This window comes from Fukomys damarensis, unplaced genomic scaffold (genome assembly GCF_012274545.1).
Source record: "Fukomys damarensis isolate Sample0158 unplaced genomic scaffold, DMR_v1.0_HiC HiC_scaffold_10, whole genome shotgun sequence".
In the NCBI taxonomy this organism is placed as follows: domain Eukaryota; kingdom Metazoa; phylum Chordata; class Mammalia; order Rodentia; family Bathyergidae; genus Fukomys; species Fukomys damarensis.
In genome coordinates, this window is record NW_022900922.1 from 3,575,872 (window position 1) to 3,597,643 (window position 21,772).

At 37.3% G+C, this 21,772-nt stretch overlaps 1 protein-coding gene across 1 annotated transcript; it reads left to right on the top strand.

The window, feature by feature from the left end:
• The first annotated feature begins 2,929 nt into the window (after window positions 1-2,929).
• On the top strand, window positions 2,930-20,244 carry LOC104860296 (60S ribosomal protein L23a-like). Its single transcript, XM_033761772.1, is given in 4 exon segments — window positions 2,930-3,061; window positions 3,675-3,724; window positions 19,637-20,033; window positions 20,035-20,244. Coding segments are annotated over 4 exon segments (789 nt in total).
• Window positions 20,245-21,772: the final 1,528 nt, after the last annotated feature.

The following is a 21,772-nucleotide window of genomic DNA, read 5'->3' on the forward strand; positions in this document are numbered from 1 at the left end:
AAGGAGTACATACATGCACTTAAAATATGTTATAACTGACATCCATGTAGAGGCTGTGAAAGGAAACCAAATAGTTAAGGTGACACTAAGCTGTGCTGTGACTTGATTGTCCTGGAGTTGCCCAGTCTACAGCAATGTGTCTGATGAGGTGTCTGAAGCCATAACCTTGGGTGTTACACGTGGTTTCTGGCCCCTCGTCGTGGCGCTGTTCACCTCTTCAGCTTCCCAGCTACCGGAGCAGCTCATCTCCGCAGTGTTTCCACCAGGATCTCCTGTCTTGGAGCCAGCCAAGTGGGGACTGAACTCACGAAACTGTGGACCAAATTAGAAATATTCTCCTTGAACTTGTGGATGCTGAGCATTGTGTTCTGGTGAAGAAATGCTGTTCATACACTTGGTCATGTCCCTGGCAGCGAATGGCGGTTTCATGTAGAATTTTATTTGGGGGATCAAATCTGTTCACGGCTTTCTTCACGATGAAAGATGTTCAGAACAACAGCTTCTCTCGCATTTGCATGGCCCTGATGGGCCATTCAATCCATGGAATGCACTGTCACTCTGTTGTTTTCCATACATTTTAGAAGTTCCCAAAGCCATTTGGAGGCCGAGTATATTCAATTTCAAGAAGCTGACCTAGAAGGTCACATTGATCTGAACTGAGACAAAAAATACAAACAAGTCTCAGTTTTATTTGCCACTAGCAAAGCTGATCACTAGAATCCTCTCACCAAACTCAGTCTTTAGATCTCTCGTTCATCTTGAGCCCTCTTGTTCTTTCTGGCCACTTTGTTACAATGGACTTAAGCACTGTCCATATCCTATCTATCTCCTTATTTTTACTTCATTTCTATTTAAACCCAGCAGTGAAGTCATATCTAAAAATGAAGAATTCACTACATTTTCAAGATAGTGGATGTCATGGTTTAAAACATTCCAATAACTCAGAATTCTGAAACATAGTTTTGTCTGTATTAATTAGTGATCATCATGGGTCAGTACTTGCTGACATATATAGAAATCAAGTCAATTTAATGTCTCCCTGAGTTTCAGGATTACTGTAAAACCTATATCATCTCATTATAGAATGCATAATGTAATTCAAAGGGGAATTAAACTACAAAGTAAAATTTAAAAAAATATAAAGAATGATTATAAGCAGTATAAGTGGTACGTTTAATCTTGACTGTCAACTTGATCAGTTTCAGAGTAGTAAGGAGCGCTTCTGGGTGTGTCTGGACGGGCCATTGCTTCCTGACCCTGGGAACTTGTCTGGCCCCTCTTGCTTCCTCTCCAGTGATCTTCCTCTGAGTTCTGTTTCCCAGAGCCAAGAAGTGAGCAGCTTTGTTTTACAGTACCTACAGCAACTGAAACCTGAAACTGTGAACCAAAACAAACTTCTCCTCCTTCAAGTTGAGGACATTGGGTGTTTTGTTCCAGTAATTAGAAAGCTGACCAATACTTCAATATTATATGTTAATCAAACAATTCATAATGTGAATTGGAAGAAAAGTAACATTCAAAGTATTAGAACGAATGTTATTAAAATGACATATGAGACTTGATCTTGTTCAAAATACAAAATGTGGTTGGACATTTATTATCAGCCTTCTACCATTTTCAGCTTAGACTCTGTCACTAGGATGCCTAGATGTAGTGTAATGTTTTCATTGTCAGTGTAAATTGCTGAGGTATTTTAAGTTCTTTCAAGATTTTAGATGATCCATTGTATCATGAACTCTGCAAGGTTCCAAAAAAAAAAAAAAGACATTTTGGACCTCTAGAAATTTACAAAGTAATTCAAAGACAGACACAATAAAAACTAACATAAAGGCAAAATGCAATCAGCTCACCTTTAATACATAAATAAGCCATGTCATGGCCTCAGAAAGTAGAATAGACTAATTCCAGTGCAGGACTGGAAAGTCTTCTTGAAAGCAATGGCATCTGCTCTAAAACAGGAAGCATGTTAGGACTTTAACCTCCACGAAGGAATGAACTAGGGGATCTCATGTGTACAACTGCTGAACTTTTAGCTAGAGAGCCTCCCGATACAGCTGAGGAAAGATAGAGTTGTGGGTAAGAGAGGAGGGGAAGCCCATCTTAAGGAGTCAATTAGAAGTGAAGATAATTAGATTCGATGAGTGATTTATTGGAACTGCTGAAGATAAGGATTTTGTGCAAGAACGAATCTGGTATTCTAGTCGAATGCTCAATGGGAGATAGCTGTGATCACCGAGCTAAATGAGACTGCCTGGAGACACTACAGATAGAAAAGTCTAAGGAACAGAAAAATCCATGGAGAAAAACCAGTGTCTACAGATCAAATGATAGCAAGAATTCTTTAGAGGGAGATCAGCAAGAAATAGGTAGTAAGAAAAATGTCATAAACCTATTAATTGGAGTTAAGTTAACTATTAGATTAAAATAATATGAAAAGAGGAAATATTTAACCATGGTGAGTATCAGCTAGGAAATTAAAAAGAAAACCAGAAAAATATTAAAATGTATGGGAGAGAAATATTTCAGAAGAACTGGGCTAGGGGGAATACAACTGCGGTGATGATTTCATGAGACATAAGTAAGTTATAAACTATCGTGTTTGAAAACACATACTTCAGTTCATTAGTCAACTTTTCATTGCTGGGACATAATACCTAACAAGTACAACCTAGAGGAGAACGGATTTTCAAGGGCTGATAAAAAACAAAACAAAACAAAACAAAACAAAACAAAACAAAACTATGGTGCATTAAATTAAAAAAAGAAGAAGTCATTGCCATAGTTCCCCTCAAATTACCCCCTCACTTCAAACGCACCTATCCCGTAGCAGTTCTGGAAGTTCTCTTCCGTGAGTGTCTTTACTAAGTGTGATCAAAAACACAATGATGTTGCTGAGCACCATCCAGGGGAAAGGCGGGCTCATGAAAACATGGCGTCCTCTGCCACCTTTTTCACGGGATCTACCCGGTGCGACTTCCGGCGCTTCCCCAAAGCCAAATCGAACGCGAAAGGTAAATATTCTGAAGCAGTTCTTGATCTTGGGGCAGACCTCGTAGTGCATGTAAGCCACTCACTTAAGAGGGCTTTCAGAACTGCTTCAGAAAGTGGGGAAATGGTGTCCTAAGTGTTTTCAGAGCGGGGGGCGGTACTTTGAAAAGGTTTAATGGCAGTGAATCTTTCAGTGTAACATAGTTTTTAAATTTTAAATAATCAGTATATTTTTAGATGACATTTTACATTTTTTGCTCACAGTTTCAGATGTTTTGGTCCATGGTTGTTTGGCTCCGGTACAGAAATAGCACAGCAAAGGGGCACAGCAAGGAGAGCTATTGGCTTCATGGTGGCTGGAAGAGAGAGAGATCAGGAAGCAAGCCAAGGAGACAAAGCAGCCAGATGTCTACAGAACATTCTTAAATGTGAAAGCAAAAAATATCCCAAATTCTTAAATCAGACTGTAGAATGTCACAAAAAGCTTTCTAAAAATTTTTCCTAGGAAGTGCTTTTAACAAAAATTAATATTGTTGAACTATAAATCTTTTGAAGTCTAGATCAGCATGCATTCTCTGAGTACCTCACCAGGAAAGATTCCATGAAGTATTTTCAACTCCCGCCACATTGCACAGTTCTGGCTCCTACACGTACCACGCTCATGCTTTAACCTTCTTTGTGTAAAGCTCACAGAGTGTAGTGGAGTGATGTACCGGCCAAATATCTCGTGTAAACCGTACTATTTCTCACATCACGGTTGATGCTATGATCCTAGTGTTTCTGTAGCTCATAGTTCGTAAAATGAAATCTTAACCCCAAAAGTGATGGGTGGGACATCAAGGGAGACGATTTAGACTTGAAGACAGAATACTCGTGATTGGCATTTATGTCTTAGAAAGAAATTCCAGAGCGCTAGCTACTGTCTTTTTTTTCACCCGAGGCTAGAGTGAGAAAACCCTGTATTTATGAGGAAGCGGCCCAAACTAGAAACCAGTTGTGCTGGTGTCTTTTATTATGGAGTTCCCAGCCTCTAGAACTGTGATAAATAAATTTCTGCCAATGGTATTTTGTTACCACTTAGTCTGTGGTGTTTTGTTAGAGCAGTCCAAATCCGGTAAGACAGTATATACTTATTTTCTTTGCAGTACATGTGTACTGAAGTGACTTTGAGGTAAAAGAAATCAATAAAACTGAAAGTCTTTTGCCACTACTCTCTTTATTCAATTGAGCTTGTAGTTTTGGTCATTACTTGTTAGTGTATTTTTTATTTTTATTTATTTTTTAGTATGGTTAATAAGGTAAGCTAATAAAAAAGTATTTTGTTGATCGTTTATTTTCCTTTTAGTTTAATAAAAGCCCTCTGTAGAGTAGTTTATGTGTTTACTAGCAGCTGATTAGCAAAACTAAAACTTGAACTGCTTGATTCACTTTTAGAATACTGGCTATTCAATAATGCCACAGCTAATTAGATGTTATTTTTTTCAACTAATTAATATGAGATAAAGAAGTAAGATGTAGTGCTCGCTTCAGCAGCACATATACTTAAAAAAAAAAAGAAATCCTATGTAAATGGCCAGCAGCATCTTAAGCGACAACTGAATTCAAGAGTGAAAACCTCCTTATATTTACCACTCCTTCTATTTCCTCTGTTTCAGGACAAGAATAAAAATGTAGCTAAAGACCTGAGGTGCCCCTAACTTTGGTGCGTTCAGTAGTTTGACAGAATGCAAGTAAAGTAGCAGACTGGCGAACGCATTGAGCTATGCGGTAAGAAACCTGGTACAGGTGTCTGTGCGAGTTACCTGACAAGGCCTTAGAAGCCACCGTAAAACAACAGCGATGAAGACTGGAACGAAACCCAGGAGCACACAGCTTGTGTTGGATCCAACTGGAGAAACACAGTTTCATGGAAACTGGGCACAGGAATAGAAAATATAAAAATGCCGAGATGGAGGGTTTGATAATGGAGCACCAGCTAGATGTTTTTAAGTTTCTAAGTAAAATAAGATATATGGTCACCCACAGAGAATGGGGTTCAATATTTTGGGTAGAGAATTAAAAAGTGTGCTCAAGTTTGTTAATAACAGCTGCTTAAGAATGTCTGTGGTAATCAGTGAGACAGTGTGTAGAATACTTTTTTTTTTTTTTTGGGGTACCGGGGATCAAACTCCTTGTATTTGCAAGGCAGGTGGCAGAACCACTGAGCTAAATCCCCAGCCCCCGAGAATACTTTTTATACTATACTTTTATGTTTAAAATTGCTTGCCACTGGAAGTATCTTAAAGTTGTTAGAGTAATAATATAAATAAATAACATCCCAGCACTACAGAATATTAACATTCTTTTCTTAAATAGTATATCCCCTGTTACTTTAGAAACAGTGCAGTATTTGCAACTCATTGCTGCTAAAAATGAACATAGCAGTTAAGTATCATCCAATACGTTTGTGACACATTTCCAAAGAGAGATGAACAGTTCTAACAATGCCTTTGATTTAAGAGATGCCTGGAAACGTAGTTATCTAATAATATGGCTATTTTGTGTGGTTTCCCCACAGAGCATCATCTGTATCTCCATTAACAAGCTTAACTACCTCAGTAGTTATTAAGTATATGTGATCAAATACATACAAACATCTGGATGTCTAATTTGGGCTTAATTACTTTACAAGAAGGGACTGTTTTTAAATGAATTGGCTTACTTTTGAAAGCACATGAAACATTGCAATAAGTTTGTATTAAAAGTACAGATCGTGCTTTCATTTTTACTTACCAATCTGAAAGAGTCTGTTAGAGAACCCTTGTTTTCCCAATTTTTCTTAGTACATGCTTGCATTACATAATAATTACATTACTTGTGTGGAGTTGGCACGTGTATTTACCACCTCTTAATATTTTTTTTAAAATCTCTTTTCCCTCCCCTCGCTGCATCCTTTGCTCTCCTTCCCAATAGAACAAAAATCTATCTGCACGTTTCCCACTATCTGTATTTTATTTTGCATTTTATTGATATGTTGTGTTCTCATATAAGACAAACCATGGAGTTTTTAAACTTGTGTGTCAGATTAGCCTGTTAATGGAGGAGAAGGCAATCCCCATCCGTATCATGTAAATGAGTTTCCAACACCTAGGATTGGAGGACAGGCATTGAAAGTCCAGCTAAAATGATATAGTGAACAAACTAATCAGTTACTAAATCTTTTCCTCTTTGTAGCCTGAAACATTCCTCTTCCTAATTGCCCATTAACCCCTTTGCTTTCCTTGCTGTTTCCCAGAAAATATCTGACATATTGAAAATACTTTATTAAGATCAAGTAGTTGCCATCGCTAGGCAGAAATGTCTTTTTAGAGAATGTCAGAAGACTGAGAATCAAGTAGTACACTGCTCATAGTATCAGAGCTTGCCATAGAATTTGAAAAAGAAGTTTCTGAAAGCAGATGCATCTTTCTTGAATGCAGGGCATTTTGACCCTACACCCTCATCTGGCCCTGTTGAAGCGACAAGGAAAGGAAACTATTTAGGTTTTTTCTCTTATTCCTTACACCTTCTTTCTTTTCATTTTTCTCCTTTCCTTCCTTTTTTCTGCTCTCCCTTCCTTTTTCTTTCCTTTCTTCTTTTATGTTGGATTGTCCCTTTAAAACTAAAGTGAATCAGTGTCCCACCATCTAATAACTTTGACCGATCTGATCTGTGGAAAAAAAGGCAATGTGGATTGTATGTTCTTTTTAACATAATAGTTTCTTGAAATGATTCACCAATACTCATTTAAATTTGTATTCCCCCAAACACTGACACTTAGAATTGCCCATTGCATAATAAGTATGCAAAAATATTTTTCAGAGAATGTGAATACTTTTTGATCATTCTAATTTCCAGAAAAAGTGAAGTTTATTTATTTCATTTGGGTGATTTTTGTCATAGGTAATTTTGCTTATTTACTTTTCAATTTTTCAAACTGTCGTTCGGTGTGAACTTTGTGTCAGCCCCTGTGTTCAGCATTGAGGATGCAAAAATGTTTCCACTGTTTAGTTGGACAACCGGTGAGTACACAGAGCGTAAGGATGTATGTGGCTGACTCGTCAGGTAGGCACTGGACACACTGGGTCACAAAGAAAGTAAATGTCTCTAGACCAGAAATACTATCGGTCTGGGTGAGTAAGCATATGTCAGCCAAATGAGATCTCATATATGTGTACTCAGTTTGGACTGCTATGATCTGTATTTTTAGTACAGACTGCCATAGTCTGCATGGCTTAAACAACATAAATTTATTTTAGAGCTTTTGAAGCTGAGAAATAAAAAAAATCAAAGTGCTGGCCAATTTGAGTCTTGGTGTGAGTCCTCTTTGTGATTTACAAACGGATGTCCTGTTGATGCACAGAAATTCTGTAGTCTCTTTATGGAACTAATCCTATCATAAAGGCTCCATCATCCCGATTTTATGCTATTGCAGTTGCCTCCCAAAAGACTTCCTTTGAATACAGTTACATTGAAGACCAGGACTTCAACAAATGAAGTTTCAGGAATGCAAACATTCAGTCCACAGTTATGTGCAAAATTGCAGACAAAGGAAGCTATGGGATTTTTGAAAGAAAAATGCAGATCTATTCATCTTCACCACATGGTTTCTATGGGAAGGAGATAAGAAACAATGCTGGTGCTATCACTGAGAGACTAGAGGAAAAGACGGTGGTCTGGCCATACAATGGAATGCTGATGTCCCTCTATTTATAGTGGGGTCTCTGCCCAGTATGCCTATTGTAAATTGCAAATAAAATTCAATGCATTTAGTACACCTAACTTACCAAAGCATAGCCTAGCAATATGATGCATAAGGATTATTGGTTGTTTCCCCTTGTAGATCTTTGCAGCTACTCAGTGTCATACCATGTATCACCAGCCTGGAAATGCTAAAAAAAAACACTTTTTTTAAATATCATGTATGGAAGATGTTTCAGACATGGGAAGAATGATTATGGGGGGATAAAAGGATCAAAACTCAAGATAGGCTATGTACATGTATCCACCTCTCAAACAAACATGAATACATATTGAAAACCTGAACCAATGAAGACTTTTATGTGCAGTTTCCAGTTAATGCATGCTGCATGCTTCTTTTACAGCATTGTAAAATGAAATTTTAAAAAATCTTTAATTGGGCCACTATAAGCCCTCATAGGATTGGTTGTATTATGCAGCCATTACTCTGAAACTCTACCAGGCAAAATAATCATGGGGACGGCTTAATAAAACACATGTTTTTGAGTTGCAAAGAGATAGGCTATGTATCAACAAAGCTAGGGTGAGATCTGATGATTTGCATTTCTAAGGAGATCTCAGGTAATGTTGATGCTGATTGTACAGGAACCGCACTTTGAATAGTACAGCTATATAGTAATGCAAATGAGAGAGCAAAAATATGAATGAATCTCATCACTGAGTAAAAAAAGCCAACCAGACTTTGCACTTTTCCATTTATATAACATTCAAAAGTTGACAAAATTAATTCATATTATTTGATTTCAAGATAATGATTACCTTGCAGGTAGAAAGTTAGTGAGATTGTACAGAGTACTATATTAGGTACTGGCCAGCTAGCAGTGCTTTGCTTCTTATCTGGTGCTAGCTACAGAGTTGTGTACAGTTCTAAAATATTCATAAAGCTATATTCATATTTCTTTTCACAATTTCTTCATTGCATGTTACACTTAACAAAAAACAATGGTGGTGGCATTGGCACAATCTCAAATACCAGTTACTGAGCATTTACCTTGTTCAGATGCCATTATAGACATTGTAAGGAAGAAAATAAAAATGGCATAGTTACTACCTTCAAATAAATCACAGTGTAATCATGGAATAAGACACTTAAATAGGAAAGATTATGATTTATGGCAAAAAAATGGTACGAAGTGTTGCAGAATTTCAAAGGAGAGAAATATAACTTCTGGTTTTGAAGGCCAGCATAGGCTTTAATGAGGCAATTGTAGTTGAAATGGGTCTTGGAATGATGTGTAGTTTTCACAAATTTATTTGGCTTCATATTTAAAACCATTCTCTGCCCAGGGTTTTTAAATCAAGCTCTCATATCTCAGAGTTGACAGATCTTTGGGCCTTTTATTATACTCCAGTTCCCAGCTGACTTTGTGGTAGTCATTCTCAACATGAATTTCACATATTCTATGTTGATAGTTTTAAGCAGACTATTTCAAAAATACTCTTCAACTCGAGCAAGAAGTATACCTAATTTACTTGAGGCAATAGCTGAAAAGCATGGCAAATAAAATAAAATTTTATTTTATAAATATGGGCAATGAAGTGACATACAGTCTTTCCGTATACGTCCAAGAACAAAGAATTGGTCCATATACAAGTATTTCATAAAGTATGATCAACAATATTACTAAATATAGCTCATCTGAGATTCTATTGATAGCAAGTGGCAGAGGGGAAAATGCTACAGCACATTATTAACACAAGAGCACTCTAAATTTGTATATAAACATGTTCAAATTAGGACGTTTTCATGAATAATGTTAAGGCCAAAAATGATACTTCACTGCTCATTAAGTTAAATTTCAAGGAAATTTACAACTGTACCTAATAGAAACTCATCCAGTATTCTAGTCTGCTCAAATAGGTGCCTCTTTCAGGTGTCCAGGCGTGCTAGTTGCTATGCAACTCTTCATCTTCATGAAGAAAAGACATGAGTTCTTGTTCTAAATACTTGCTAAGATTCGACATTGTCAGTGTTTTTATTTTAACCCTTCTAGTAGATGCATAATGTCATTTTATTTTGTTTTGATTAGTTTCCACTTTCCTAAAGACTAGTGATGTTAGACATCTTTTCATGGGCTTGTCAATGGAATATCTCCTTTGATGAAATACCTACTTAACATTTGTCAGATTGAGTTATCTGCTTTGATTGTTCATTTTTGAAAGCCCTTTGCCCATTTTTAATAAGTTTATAATAAGCAGCCATGAAATTAATGTAGAACAAAGAAAGAACCCAGACCATTTTGACTTAAAAAGAATAAAAGCTGGAAGCATCATGCCACCTGATTTTAAATATATGATAAAATGATTGTAATTAAAACTGCATGGTGCCTGTGTAAAAATGGACACTTTGATAAATCTGAAAGAATAGAAGTCCCAGAAATGAACCCAAGTGTTTTAGTTGATTTATTTTTATCAAAAATGCCAAGAATATACAAAGAGGAAAATGTAGTTATTTGATAGTGTTAGAAAACTTGAATAACCCTATGCAGAAAAATTGATCCTTATCCATTTCTGCTGGAAATATTTTTCTTATTTTGAATAGTATTTCACTGAGTGTGCATATAATTTTGAGGAACACTCATGTCTGAATGATACTGAGTCTTTAAATTCAAGAAAATGTTTTATGTATGCATATATAGGGCACTTTGTGTGTGCATATACAAATGATGCGCATGCCTGATTTATTCTTAAGTTTTGTAGTTTTAAGCAAATCAATCAATCTTACAACTTCCAATTTGTTTCTTATTGTTCTTAAATAGAAGTAGATTTGATTTTATTTTGTTGTCTTTGCATCCTGTGACATTGCTAAAGTCACTTAATGATAGTCATTTTTGTCAATTCTTTTAAACACTTTGCAGAAAAAGTTAGTATGTCAGAATAAACAGTTTTATTTTCAATCTGTACATTTTATCTCACAGGCTGAGGACTCCACCAGTGCACTGAATGGAAGTGGTAGGAATGAGCATGCCTTTTGTTCACCTTGGAGTCAGCACTGCATATGATTTTTTTTGGTACCAGGGATCGAACTCAGGACCTTGCACTTGCAAGGCAGGCAGCAGCACCACTGAGCTAAATCCCTGGCCCTGCATATAATATTTTTATGCTAAATTTAAGTTTTTTTTTGTTTTTTGGTACCAGGGATCGAACTCAGGACCTTGCACTTGCAAGGCAGGCAGCAGCACCACTGAGCTAAATCCCTGGCCCTGCATATAATATTTTTATGCTAAATTTAAGTTTCTTTTCTTTCCAATTTCTAGTTTGCTGGCATTTTTTGTCTTGTTAAATTAACTGCCATTAACACAGCTAGTTAGTTTTTTCTATATATATTGAGATGATGACATGGATTTTGTCAATCATTTGGTGCGGTGATTTATACTGATTTAATTTCAGATGTTGATCCTGTCCTGCATGTCTAAATCTCTTCCAGTAGTTAAGCACAACCTTCAATACAATTTGCTAATATTTTCTTGATTACTTTGCATTTAAGATCATAAAGGACACATTATACTTTTCATTTATATTATCTCTGTCTACTTTTAGTGTCTGTGCAATGACTGCCTCATAAATGTGATCATTTTTCTCTTGTCTTCTGACAATTTACAATTTACAGTATATAATTGATAGTTTCCTCCCTTAAATGCTTTCTACTGTTATGGGTTTGATTTAAAATATACCCCAAACGCCTCATGTGTCTGGAGGATGGTTGGTTATTCGACCATAGGGGCCCTGCCCTCGCTGCTGGATTCATTTACTGATGACTTCAGTAGCTGAATGTGTTGTTTGGAGGGAGCCTGGTTGGATGTGGGTCACTGAGGGTTTGCCCTGAAAGGATGTGTTTTTGCCCCAGGCTCCTCCCTCCCTCTCTGCTTACTGATTGCCATGGGTTAAGCACCTTTTCCTCTGCCGTGTCCCTCCGCCTTGCCTCTCTGCTGTGCCGCTTTGCTGTACCCTTCTGCAGTCCTGTTTCTTCCTTGAATCTGTCCTACTGTGAAGTGAAACCATAGCCAAAATAAAGCTCCTCCTTTAAGATGTGGGTGTCAGGTATTTTGTGACAGCAGTGGGAAGCTAAGTCTGATACTGTTCATCAATGAAACCATTTGGGTCTAGAATTTTCTTTGTTGGAAGAATTTTTGCTGTTGCTTGTTTTTGTAAGTTTGTGACCGCTCTGGATTTGAATTTCTTTGGGTTCACTCTAGTTGGAATTATTTTAGATGCTTGAAAGCTACTGTAAGTTTGTATCTCATGGCAATTTGAAGAAATTCTCTGCCATCATTTCTTCAAAGATATTTTGACTTCCACATTTATTTTCCTCTTCTTTGTCAGATATTTTTTTCAGGGTTATGGACATTTATTATTTGTCTCAAAAATTACACTATAATAACCTACATATTCTATTAACGTTTTATGCTCTCAGTTTACACATTTAAACATCTGTTCTTAAAGCATCGCATGCTTTATTTCCAGATAGTTTTACTGAGATATAATTCACATGCCATGAAATCGATCCATTCAAGGGATACAATTCAATCGAGAATCGATATGAACACATATCAATTTCCCAAAATGAATGTAATTGTGATGTACCATAATCACCTACTGCTAATAAAAATCAAATATTAATTAATAAAATATAAGAGTCCCAAGTATAAAGGGTACAATTCAGAGTTTTTTTAGTGTATTTAGATGAAACTGTCATAATGCTCAATTGTTTAAATTTTTAATTTTATGGGTACGATTTCTGTTTGCACAGCGATCACCTTCTTGACTCCCGTTTTTACCTGTTCCCTGATCTTCCCTTCAACATCTCTTTTCCTTCGTTATTTATAAAAGCCGTTTTCATCTTTTCCTTCTTTTCCCATGTTTTCTTTTTCCTTCCTTCCTTTCCCTTCTCCCTCTCTAATTCTCCCTTCCCTTTGAAAGATTTTATTTCACATTGTTTATTACACATTTTGGTCCCTATTTACATTTCAGTTTCTTATACCACAGAGACAATGTCCTACTTATGCCTGTGCTTCCAACATTTCACTCAAGAGTACGGCTTTAAGGTGCATCCATTTAGCTATAAATGCCTCAAGTTTATCCTTTATGGCTGAGTATTGCTCCGTCATATAGAAAAAACACATCTTCTCTATCCATTATGGGCATTTGGGTTGTTTCCAAGACTTAAAATACTGTGTCCCTATCAACATGGTTGTGCATATATTAGAGTTCAAATGGGACCTCTAATCCTCATTTTTGAGGAGTTTCTACACTGATATCCATGGTGGTTCCACCGGTCTGCACTCTCACCAACAGTGGAGAAGCTGCCTTTTCCTCACTTCCCTGTCAGCATTGTTGGTTGATTTCTTGATATTAGCCATTCTTTCTAAGTGAGATGATATCTCAGTTTTGTTTTAATTTTCATCTCTCAAATGACCAGTGATGTTTAACCATTTTTCATATATTTATTTGTCATTTGTACTTCTTCACCTGAGAAGTGTCTATTCATTTCAGATGTCCACTTTTGGACTGGGTCATTAAATTGGAGGGGAACTGAGTTTTTAAAATTCTTTATATGTTCTAGATATTAGTTGTTTGTCTCAGGACTATTGGCTAGAATATTATTTCTATTCTGTGGGTTGTCTTTTCACTCTGTGATGATCTTTTGTGGTGCAAAATCTTTTTAATAGGGTGAAATCCTAGATGCTGATTCTTTGTATTATTTCCCATGCAATCTGGGTTTTATTCATGAAGATTTTGCCTATCCATAATGTCATCAAGAGTTCTGTTTTCTTTTCCAGCAGATTTAGTGTTTGTTTTTATATTTAGATCTTTGATCCATTTTTATTTTACTTTTACTGAAGACCTCTGTACTCTGCCCCAGTATCCCACACAACCTAGAGAAATAAATATACTAAGAGTCAGAACTAAGAGCGAGAAAGTGAGTTGCCAGTTTGACAATGTCAATACAAACAACAAAGGTGCTGGCCAGTCCCAGGCACTGACTTTTACTGGCAATCAATTGGGGTCAAGGCAAGTAACATGTAGTTTCTATGAAAATTACTGTAAACAAGGCTCATAAAGGACAAGACAAAGCATTCTCAAATCAGGAACAGAATAGACAAAATAAATGGTTGTAATTAACACATTGTCCTGCTAGTCAGAAAGTTTTAGTTGTAGGAACAGAATTTGGGTGCGAGTTACTCTGACCTTGGCACAAAGCCCTCAGCTGGACTCACTTCTCAAAACAAGCCAATTATGGGGTTAACTCTTCACAGCTTGCTTTGGGCATAATCAGTGCTACAGTTCTCTTAAATTTAGTGCTTGGTGAGAGAAATGGTTTAGTTTTAGTCTTCAGCATGTGGAAATCCTGGTGATCCAGCACTGCTTATTAAAGAGGCGATCCTTCCAATGGATGTGTTTGGCCCCTTTGTCAAAGATAAGATGGCTGAGTGCATTTGGGATTGTTTCTGTATCTTCTGCTCTCTCAAATTGATCTTCAGATATTTTTTGCCAGTACCATTCTGGTGGCTTTCCTTGCCTCTTCATAAAGTTACAAATGTGACCATTGTTGCTTGGGATAAAATAGGTAGTGCTGATTGCGAAGCGAGTGAAGAATTAGCCCCTGTGTAAAGGCCTCAGGCAAGGACATTTTCAAAAAAGTTGAAAAAGTTCTCCTCTGCTAAGAGGTATCACAACTGACAGCAATAAAAGTATGTGTGAAACAGAAAGACTTTGTTGGGCAAATTAACAAAACTCCGAAAAATACAAGTTGTTTAATGCTTGTAGATACTAGTGTAGTAGTTACTGGTAGATACTTCCCAGAATTTGTCAAATCTCTCATGTCTTATTAATAGTACAGTCAAAAATGAAATTTAGTGACTCTCCAGTGGACTTAACCATTGTTTTTCTGTGAATTTTGTCAGAAAAAGCTGAAGGCACTAATTTTCTCTACCATCTATGCCAGCTATTTGAAGTTTTATTGTGAATTCTTGACCTCAAGACCAAGATTAAAATTTATCCCCCCAAAAAAAGACCACTGAATGGTGTTGGAAATGAACTTTAGTGAATACTTATTCATATTTCTTGTTTGATTCCGCCAAACATTACAAGGAAGAACAGTACTTAAATGTCAAACGGTAAAGTCATTTTAAGAAAAAATAGTGTTTGAATCACAAATCGTATCAACCTGCTTCATATATGTGCTGTTAGAAGTAAAAATGGGAATTCAAATATTTATTCCCACATACATTTGCATGTAATATATTTTCGGTACTCAAACTATGACTCCAGCACTATTTTTTTACTCAGTGCAAACACACACACATGAAAATTGCATACTGCAAAATCCACTTAAATGTGCAATTAAGGACCTTTCACCTAACCTTCAAATGTGAACAGATTAGTATGTAATGTAACAACATGTTAAAACACTAATACCAAGTTGGAATGTAATAGAATTCTATAAAGGCCTTCAAATTGGTGAAAATGTTAAATTAGGATCGTGTGCTCCTGAAATGATATCAGTATCTGGCAGTAAATGTCTGTAGCAAAAGCTGTTTTCAAATACAAAATATGAAAATCTTATTACAGATCAACATTAAAAGATGAACATCTCTGAAAGATTTTGAACACAGAGAACATTAACTTTGAACTCTAACAAGAATGTCATTGCCTCCAGAAAGAATTCCATTCTTCACATTCGCAGACCCCTTATTGCCAGAAAATTATTTTCAGTTATTACTGTGTTTGAAATACTGCCAATAAAATGCTGTGGAATTCATTTCTGCCCTTATGTATCTAAATATCCTTGGTTTTTTTTCATTGTGTTTGGGGTGACTTGGCTTTCAGAATGGCCAGTTTGTATATAGGCATAGTCAGAAGGCAGGAGAGCATCCAGGGCAAAAGCTGGCCCATGGGACAGATATTTCTGTTGACTTCATTATTAATGGTCTTCTCAGGCAGCTGGTTGTACTCCTGAGGTTCACCCACAGACTGCTTTCACAGATTATTTTGTTAACCTATTTTAATTTTGATTTTTTTCTGTCTTGATATCCAATAGGGAGCTTCTGTTTTTGCATCAGCAAGGAAGAACACATTTCAAGGTGTTTCTCATTTTCCATAAAATGGAACTGACCAAATATGTACATACAGAGAGGGATTTCCTTCAACGAGACTCTCCGTACCTCGCACATCATCCTTTGAGTGGTATCTGCATATGCTGCAGATCCGAAAGGAAAGCAGAACTCCAGATCCTAAGAAGCCATAGAAAGCTCACCACAAGTAAAGAGTTATATAGAAAGAGGGCCATAAAGGTGTCAAGACCAGTTACCACGGGGATTCAAACCGTATGTGTGTGTTTGAAGTTTGTCATGCCTTCGGTACCTCTTATAAATACATTTCCATTGTACATTGAAATCCTATATATGTTCAATTTTATGGTTCTGTAAACTGCATTTCATTCAGATAATAATGCAGAAGTCAAATTGTATAATCGATGGGTTGAAAGGCTCAGAACTATGGGCTTCCAAGCGGTCCATATGCAGGTTACATCAAGGTCCCACTGTGCCCTCTGGCTTCTAGCCAGACTCAGTCAAGGAGAAGGTAGGAGGAGAGCAAGTATGGCACATTTCCTCTGTCTTCCCCCAAACTGGGCCATGTGGGATGGTTTTACTTCTCTAACCAGGGCCATGGCTCTGGTTAGGAGGCCTAGGGATGTTAGGAGCCTGTTACTGCTATCTCGAGGATTTCTCTGTGCTCGCTTCAACAGCACATATGCTATCTTGGGGATTTCTCTATCCATTTCTGCTTTTTCTAAATCCAATCCACTAGTGTAATATAGTGTTATATAGTTTCTTTATTGCCCAAATAAAAGTGAATGCATTCTCTCTTTCCTTCCAGAACTCTGACTTGTACAATCATTGCTACCTGAACTAAGATCAGGAAGGAGAACCTCACGTATTTCCAGGATTGAGTTCCTCCCCTACGTGACAAGGGAATGGGCCCTCTTCTTCCTGGGTCCCTGCCAAGCTTGAGCGTGTGGTGACAACACACTCAAATCACCGCGGTGCCAGAAGAGGAAGCACAATAAAGGGCCAGATGTCTAGGGATCAAGTGGCCCGTGGATTAATTTCTATGAGGACAACAGTGATTCGGTTTCCCGACTAAATCACAGGCATCTAAAAAATATTTTAGGGTTTCAGTGTATTTTGGAGATTTTAGAAATTCGTGTCCAATTTGAAAAATATTTTAGAATTTTTATGATTTAGTTTTTCTAATACCTGTTAGAGTTTCTATAATGTGGTTGTTCTGAGTTTAACATTTGATAATATATTTGAACGTGTCAGACCAAGATTAATCGGACAAAGTTAAGTGTCTCTTTGTGTGGCTGTGTTAAATGTCAGAAATAAAGAGAATCTCAAGTCCTGTTGTTTAAGTATATAAGCGCTGAAGTTGTGGTGTTTTTATCAGCCTGAGTTATGCATCCTATCCTAATGTGTGTGTGAATGAAGCTTAAATGCTGAAAAAAAGTGTGGCCGTTGACCACTATGATACACTAAGGTGGGAGAGGAACCTCGTTTGGGCTTCAAAAGAACTGCCCACTCCGGGGTGGAAGAGAATGAGACTGGCTCTGTCCATTTATTCAGCGAATTAAGTTTTATATGCACAAGACTTTAACGTGAGAAATACCACCCCCATTTTAAGAATCAAAGTTCGTGCTTAGCACAGTTATGGCATCACCCACATCACCCTAACTGAGCAGTGTGGAAATCCCAGCTGAAACAGTGTACACACTGATTCCAGACTAGGTAATAATCCCTTACAGAAAGCTAGCAAAAGCAAAGTCCAAAGATCTGGAGAGGAATAACAACTACAAACTGCATGAGTAACTGATGTACCACTAAGTAGGATCAGCAGAGATGCCAAACAGAACGGACAAGACTCCCAAGAAAACAGAAAAGAGTGAAATGAGTCTTCTCACATTAGAGAACGTATGATTTTTCTGGCCATTGTTTTGCCAGATTTTTATGCAGGTGAGTCACACTTTCCACATCCCCAGAATCAGGCCAGGCCTTTTGCTCATCTAATAAGGGTGATTCTACGGAGACCTCTTTCTTTGCCTTTCAGAATGGATGTCTTTTGCCTGCTGTGGAATGCAATATGCAAAATGAAGTCACGCGTCTCAACGCCACTAAACCAGAGACAAGGAGCTAGGAGGGAAGCCTGCGCCCCAGGAACCAGTTCAGAAGGCCAGTTCAATGAAGCAGCCTGCTGTTACTTTAAGAATAGTTTTATTCAATAACTGAGGACAAACAATTGACCATGATGTTGAGAATAAATCTATAAATCAAGGCATTGTGGTGCCTGCCTGTAATCTCAAAACTGGGAAACAGAGGTAGAAGCTAAAACATAAAAAAGAGCTATTATTTAGCTCAGTACGAAGGCCTGGGTTCAATATCTAGTACCACAAAAAAAAAAAAAAAAGACTAACTCTTTTTAGAAATTATAGCCATCCCAAAGGCCATTCAACATTTTTTTTCAAAATAATTTGTATCTATTTGTCTGCCCTGAATTAACTTCAAGTTTTCCTTTGTTCTTTAGATGTGCCAGAGAGCTTTCCGATCTATGTTTATGCAATAAATCACAATTCTTTTTTCCTGTTTTATTCCCAAATATTCTAGCAGATATTTTTCTCCATAATTTTTTTTTTTTGGAGGTTCAGCAGCACTATGAGCTATTGTGAGTTTCTTCCCAAGCCACACTACTAAAGGGAACAACTCGATTAGCCCACACCCTGAAGTTGTTTGAGATGATGGAACTTGTGGGACAAACTCTGTGACTCCTGGTGCTACTCCTGTCCAGCATTTCTGCACCTTTTTTTCACGGCTTGCCTTCGATGATTTCAAATCTGGTGACAGTTTCTGTGGCTGGAGTGTTACTGCAATTTCTTTTTTCCCCTGTGAATCTTATGGCCTCTTCCCATCATTATTTCTTTCCAGATCCTGTCTATCTCTCAGCAGCACTTTTCATACAACTTGGAATATTTAGTTATCTCTTTTTCCTAGTTTCACGACAACGTACCTGTTTTCTTCTTACTTTTTCTATTAACCTTAGATTACTGAAGGCTAAAAGTTGCAACTAAATGCCTATATTAAACATTGCCCTTTAAAGAAGTAAATTTTAGGTCTTACTTTCATGAATCTGTGTTTAGATGCAAATGTGATGATTATGTTGTTCCTTAGAGGAAATGAAAAGAATGGAAAGAGAAAGGAAATAGCACTGCTTTGTAAGTTATATTTACACAGGAACATTTTAGCATGAAGTTTCTTATTCGGTCAGAGAGAGTTAGTTTTATCTCTCATTCCTCCTGCCTCTTCCAAAGTTAAAATCTACCATCTTCCGTTCCTGTTTGCACGTGTGGTAAAAGAGAGAGTGTAAGGAGAAAGCATAATATTACTAGACTGCAGGGATCCAGAAAGAATTTTTTTTTTGAGTCTCATAAGTGACTTTTGGAAGAAACCTACCACTTAGGACCATATTAATGCTTTTTATTTTTTAGGCAAAGGTTAATTTTTGCTGACTGTGTCAGAAAAATGGGAAGACACGATAGAAAATGTGTCAAACATAATGGAACATCTATACCTATGTCCCCCAGGCAAGCCAGATGAATATCAGCTTAATAAAGAAGGCTTTCACATCACAGTGTATTGTGTGTGTGTGTGTGTTTTTTTTTCTTAAGGGAAGAGATTCCTTGGGAATTCTCCATGAAGTTTCATAAAGAATCATAAGGAGTAATTGCAGGCTTGATTAGCTCTCATTTTAAATGTAGTTTGTCATTTGGGTGACAAGCTAAAGAGTAAAACATTCTTAAGGACTTGTGCTTTGTAAGCAAGGGATTTGGTTTTAAAAAACAAGGTGCTCAGCCTTTTTACCAAGATGGTGCCAAAGCAAAGAGGGAAGTTCCTCCCCCTCCCAAAGCTGAAGCCAAAGCAAAAGCTCTGGAAGCCAAGAAAGCAGTGCTGAAAGGCATCCACAGCCACAATGAGAAGATCCCCACGTCACCCACCTTCCACCATCCCAAGACACGGTGGAGCACCCCCAGGAGAAACAGGCTTGACCACTGTGCCATCATCAAGGAACCCCTGACAGCGGAGTCAGCCGTGAAGACAGAGGACAACAACACACGCAAGTTCATTGTGGACATCAAGGCCAACAGGCACCAGATCAAACAAGCTGTGAAGAGGCCCTGTGACCCTGATGTGGCCAAGGTCAGTACCCTCATCAGGGCCCGATGGAGAGAAGAAGGCATGTGTTCCACTGGCTCCTGATTATGATGCTTTGGATGCTGCCAACACAATTGGGATCATTGAAACTGAGTCCAGCTGGCTAATTCTAAATAAGACATTATTTTCACCATTAAAAAAAAAGGTCATGGTGATCAAAAGAACTCACAGTTTGGAATGTAACATACTTTTATTAAGATGCAACATTATTTAAAATAAAAACTCTAATAATAGTACAGTGAAGCAAATGAATACTTGGCTGTCTTAAAAAAGCTCCTATAAATAGGATATTTATCGTTTAATGGAAAGTACTTGTAGGGAGATGAAGAAAGTCTAAAAAATTCATAAGGAAGATAAGAAAATAAACTTGATGAAAACATGTTATACTGAGGGATCACAGTGTGCCTTGTCATAGATTTTAGCATTTACCTCAGGATAATGTTTAGCCAAATATTGTGTTAGGCAGGAAGAAAATTTTTGTTTTCTAATACAAGGGTGCTCCTGGATAACGTCCAGTGATCTGATACATTTTGTAGGAAATCATAGGGACGTCTCAGTACTTGTGTGTGCTAGAAAATTATTCCTGAGATGCTATGGAATTACTATATGTTTTACTTTTTATAATAATTTTTTAAAAAAATCAATGATAAGCCTGGTTACTTTTATCACGTGTTATGCTATATTTCCAGAATGACTTTTGTAATGTGAGCCCTCTTCTACTGATAAAAAGGAAAGATGAAAGGAGTCTACCGATCCAATTGTGGATCATACACATTTCTTTCAGTAATAGATCTGAGGGGCAAAATACCGCTATCCAAGCAGTTTTCCTTAAAAAGAAACAAATAAAAAAACCCCAAACCATATCCTAGAGAACAAAATGCTTTGGAAATATCTTTTAAAATGGAACTCAAAGTAGGACTCAGTCCACATTAAATTCAAAAATCACCGATTTCTTTAAATACAATTACCGCGCTCTGGAAAAGACACCCATCCATCAGTTCAGCAAGAAATCTGTAACATTAGAGAAGGAAATTGCTTGCATTTTAAAAGTCAGATTTATGAGCTGCATCGCCAGCATTTTTGATTGGCATAATTGGATTCAAATGCATGTTCTATCAGAGCAATATGGAGAAGCAATAGGAAAGAAATGAAAACATTTGACTTTAAGATATTGCTTAACCTGCAGTAATGTGTCTGTGGCCTCAGAGGTTAACAAACGGTTTGCTGAGCTACGGGGACATTTGCGCCTCGTTCAGTTCTAGAATGAATGCAGCCTAAAGCTGGGACGTGCTTCCACACATCACCTTGAATTACCACCTCTCCCCTTCTCCACTCTCCACCCAGCCTGTGCACTCGTCTCTCTTAGAACGTATTCCTTACCCCACTGTCTTCCTGAATCTGCCCACGCTGTTCCCCCTTCCTGAGCTGCTCCTCTCTCGGACACTGCTCTACCCATTAGCACCCATTTTCTCCATGAAGCTTTCCTCAATAATTCCTAGAACCAAATGCCTTCTTTTATTTCAGGAATTCTCCAGATGTCATTTGTATTGGTCACAACATGCGATAAATTTTTCATGGTTTTCTAGGATTTTATAGACATCTACTTTTTTATACTAGGCAGTAAAAGCGTTTTATGGCAAAAAGTTAACTTTAATAATCTCTTTCTACGTCACAGTCACAGAGACAATTCACCTATACTGGCACTCAAGAGATGACTTGAATCGGTGAAAGTTGTACACCGC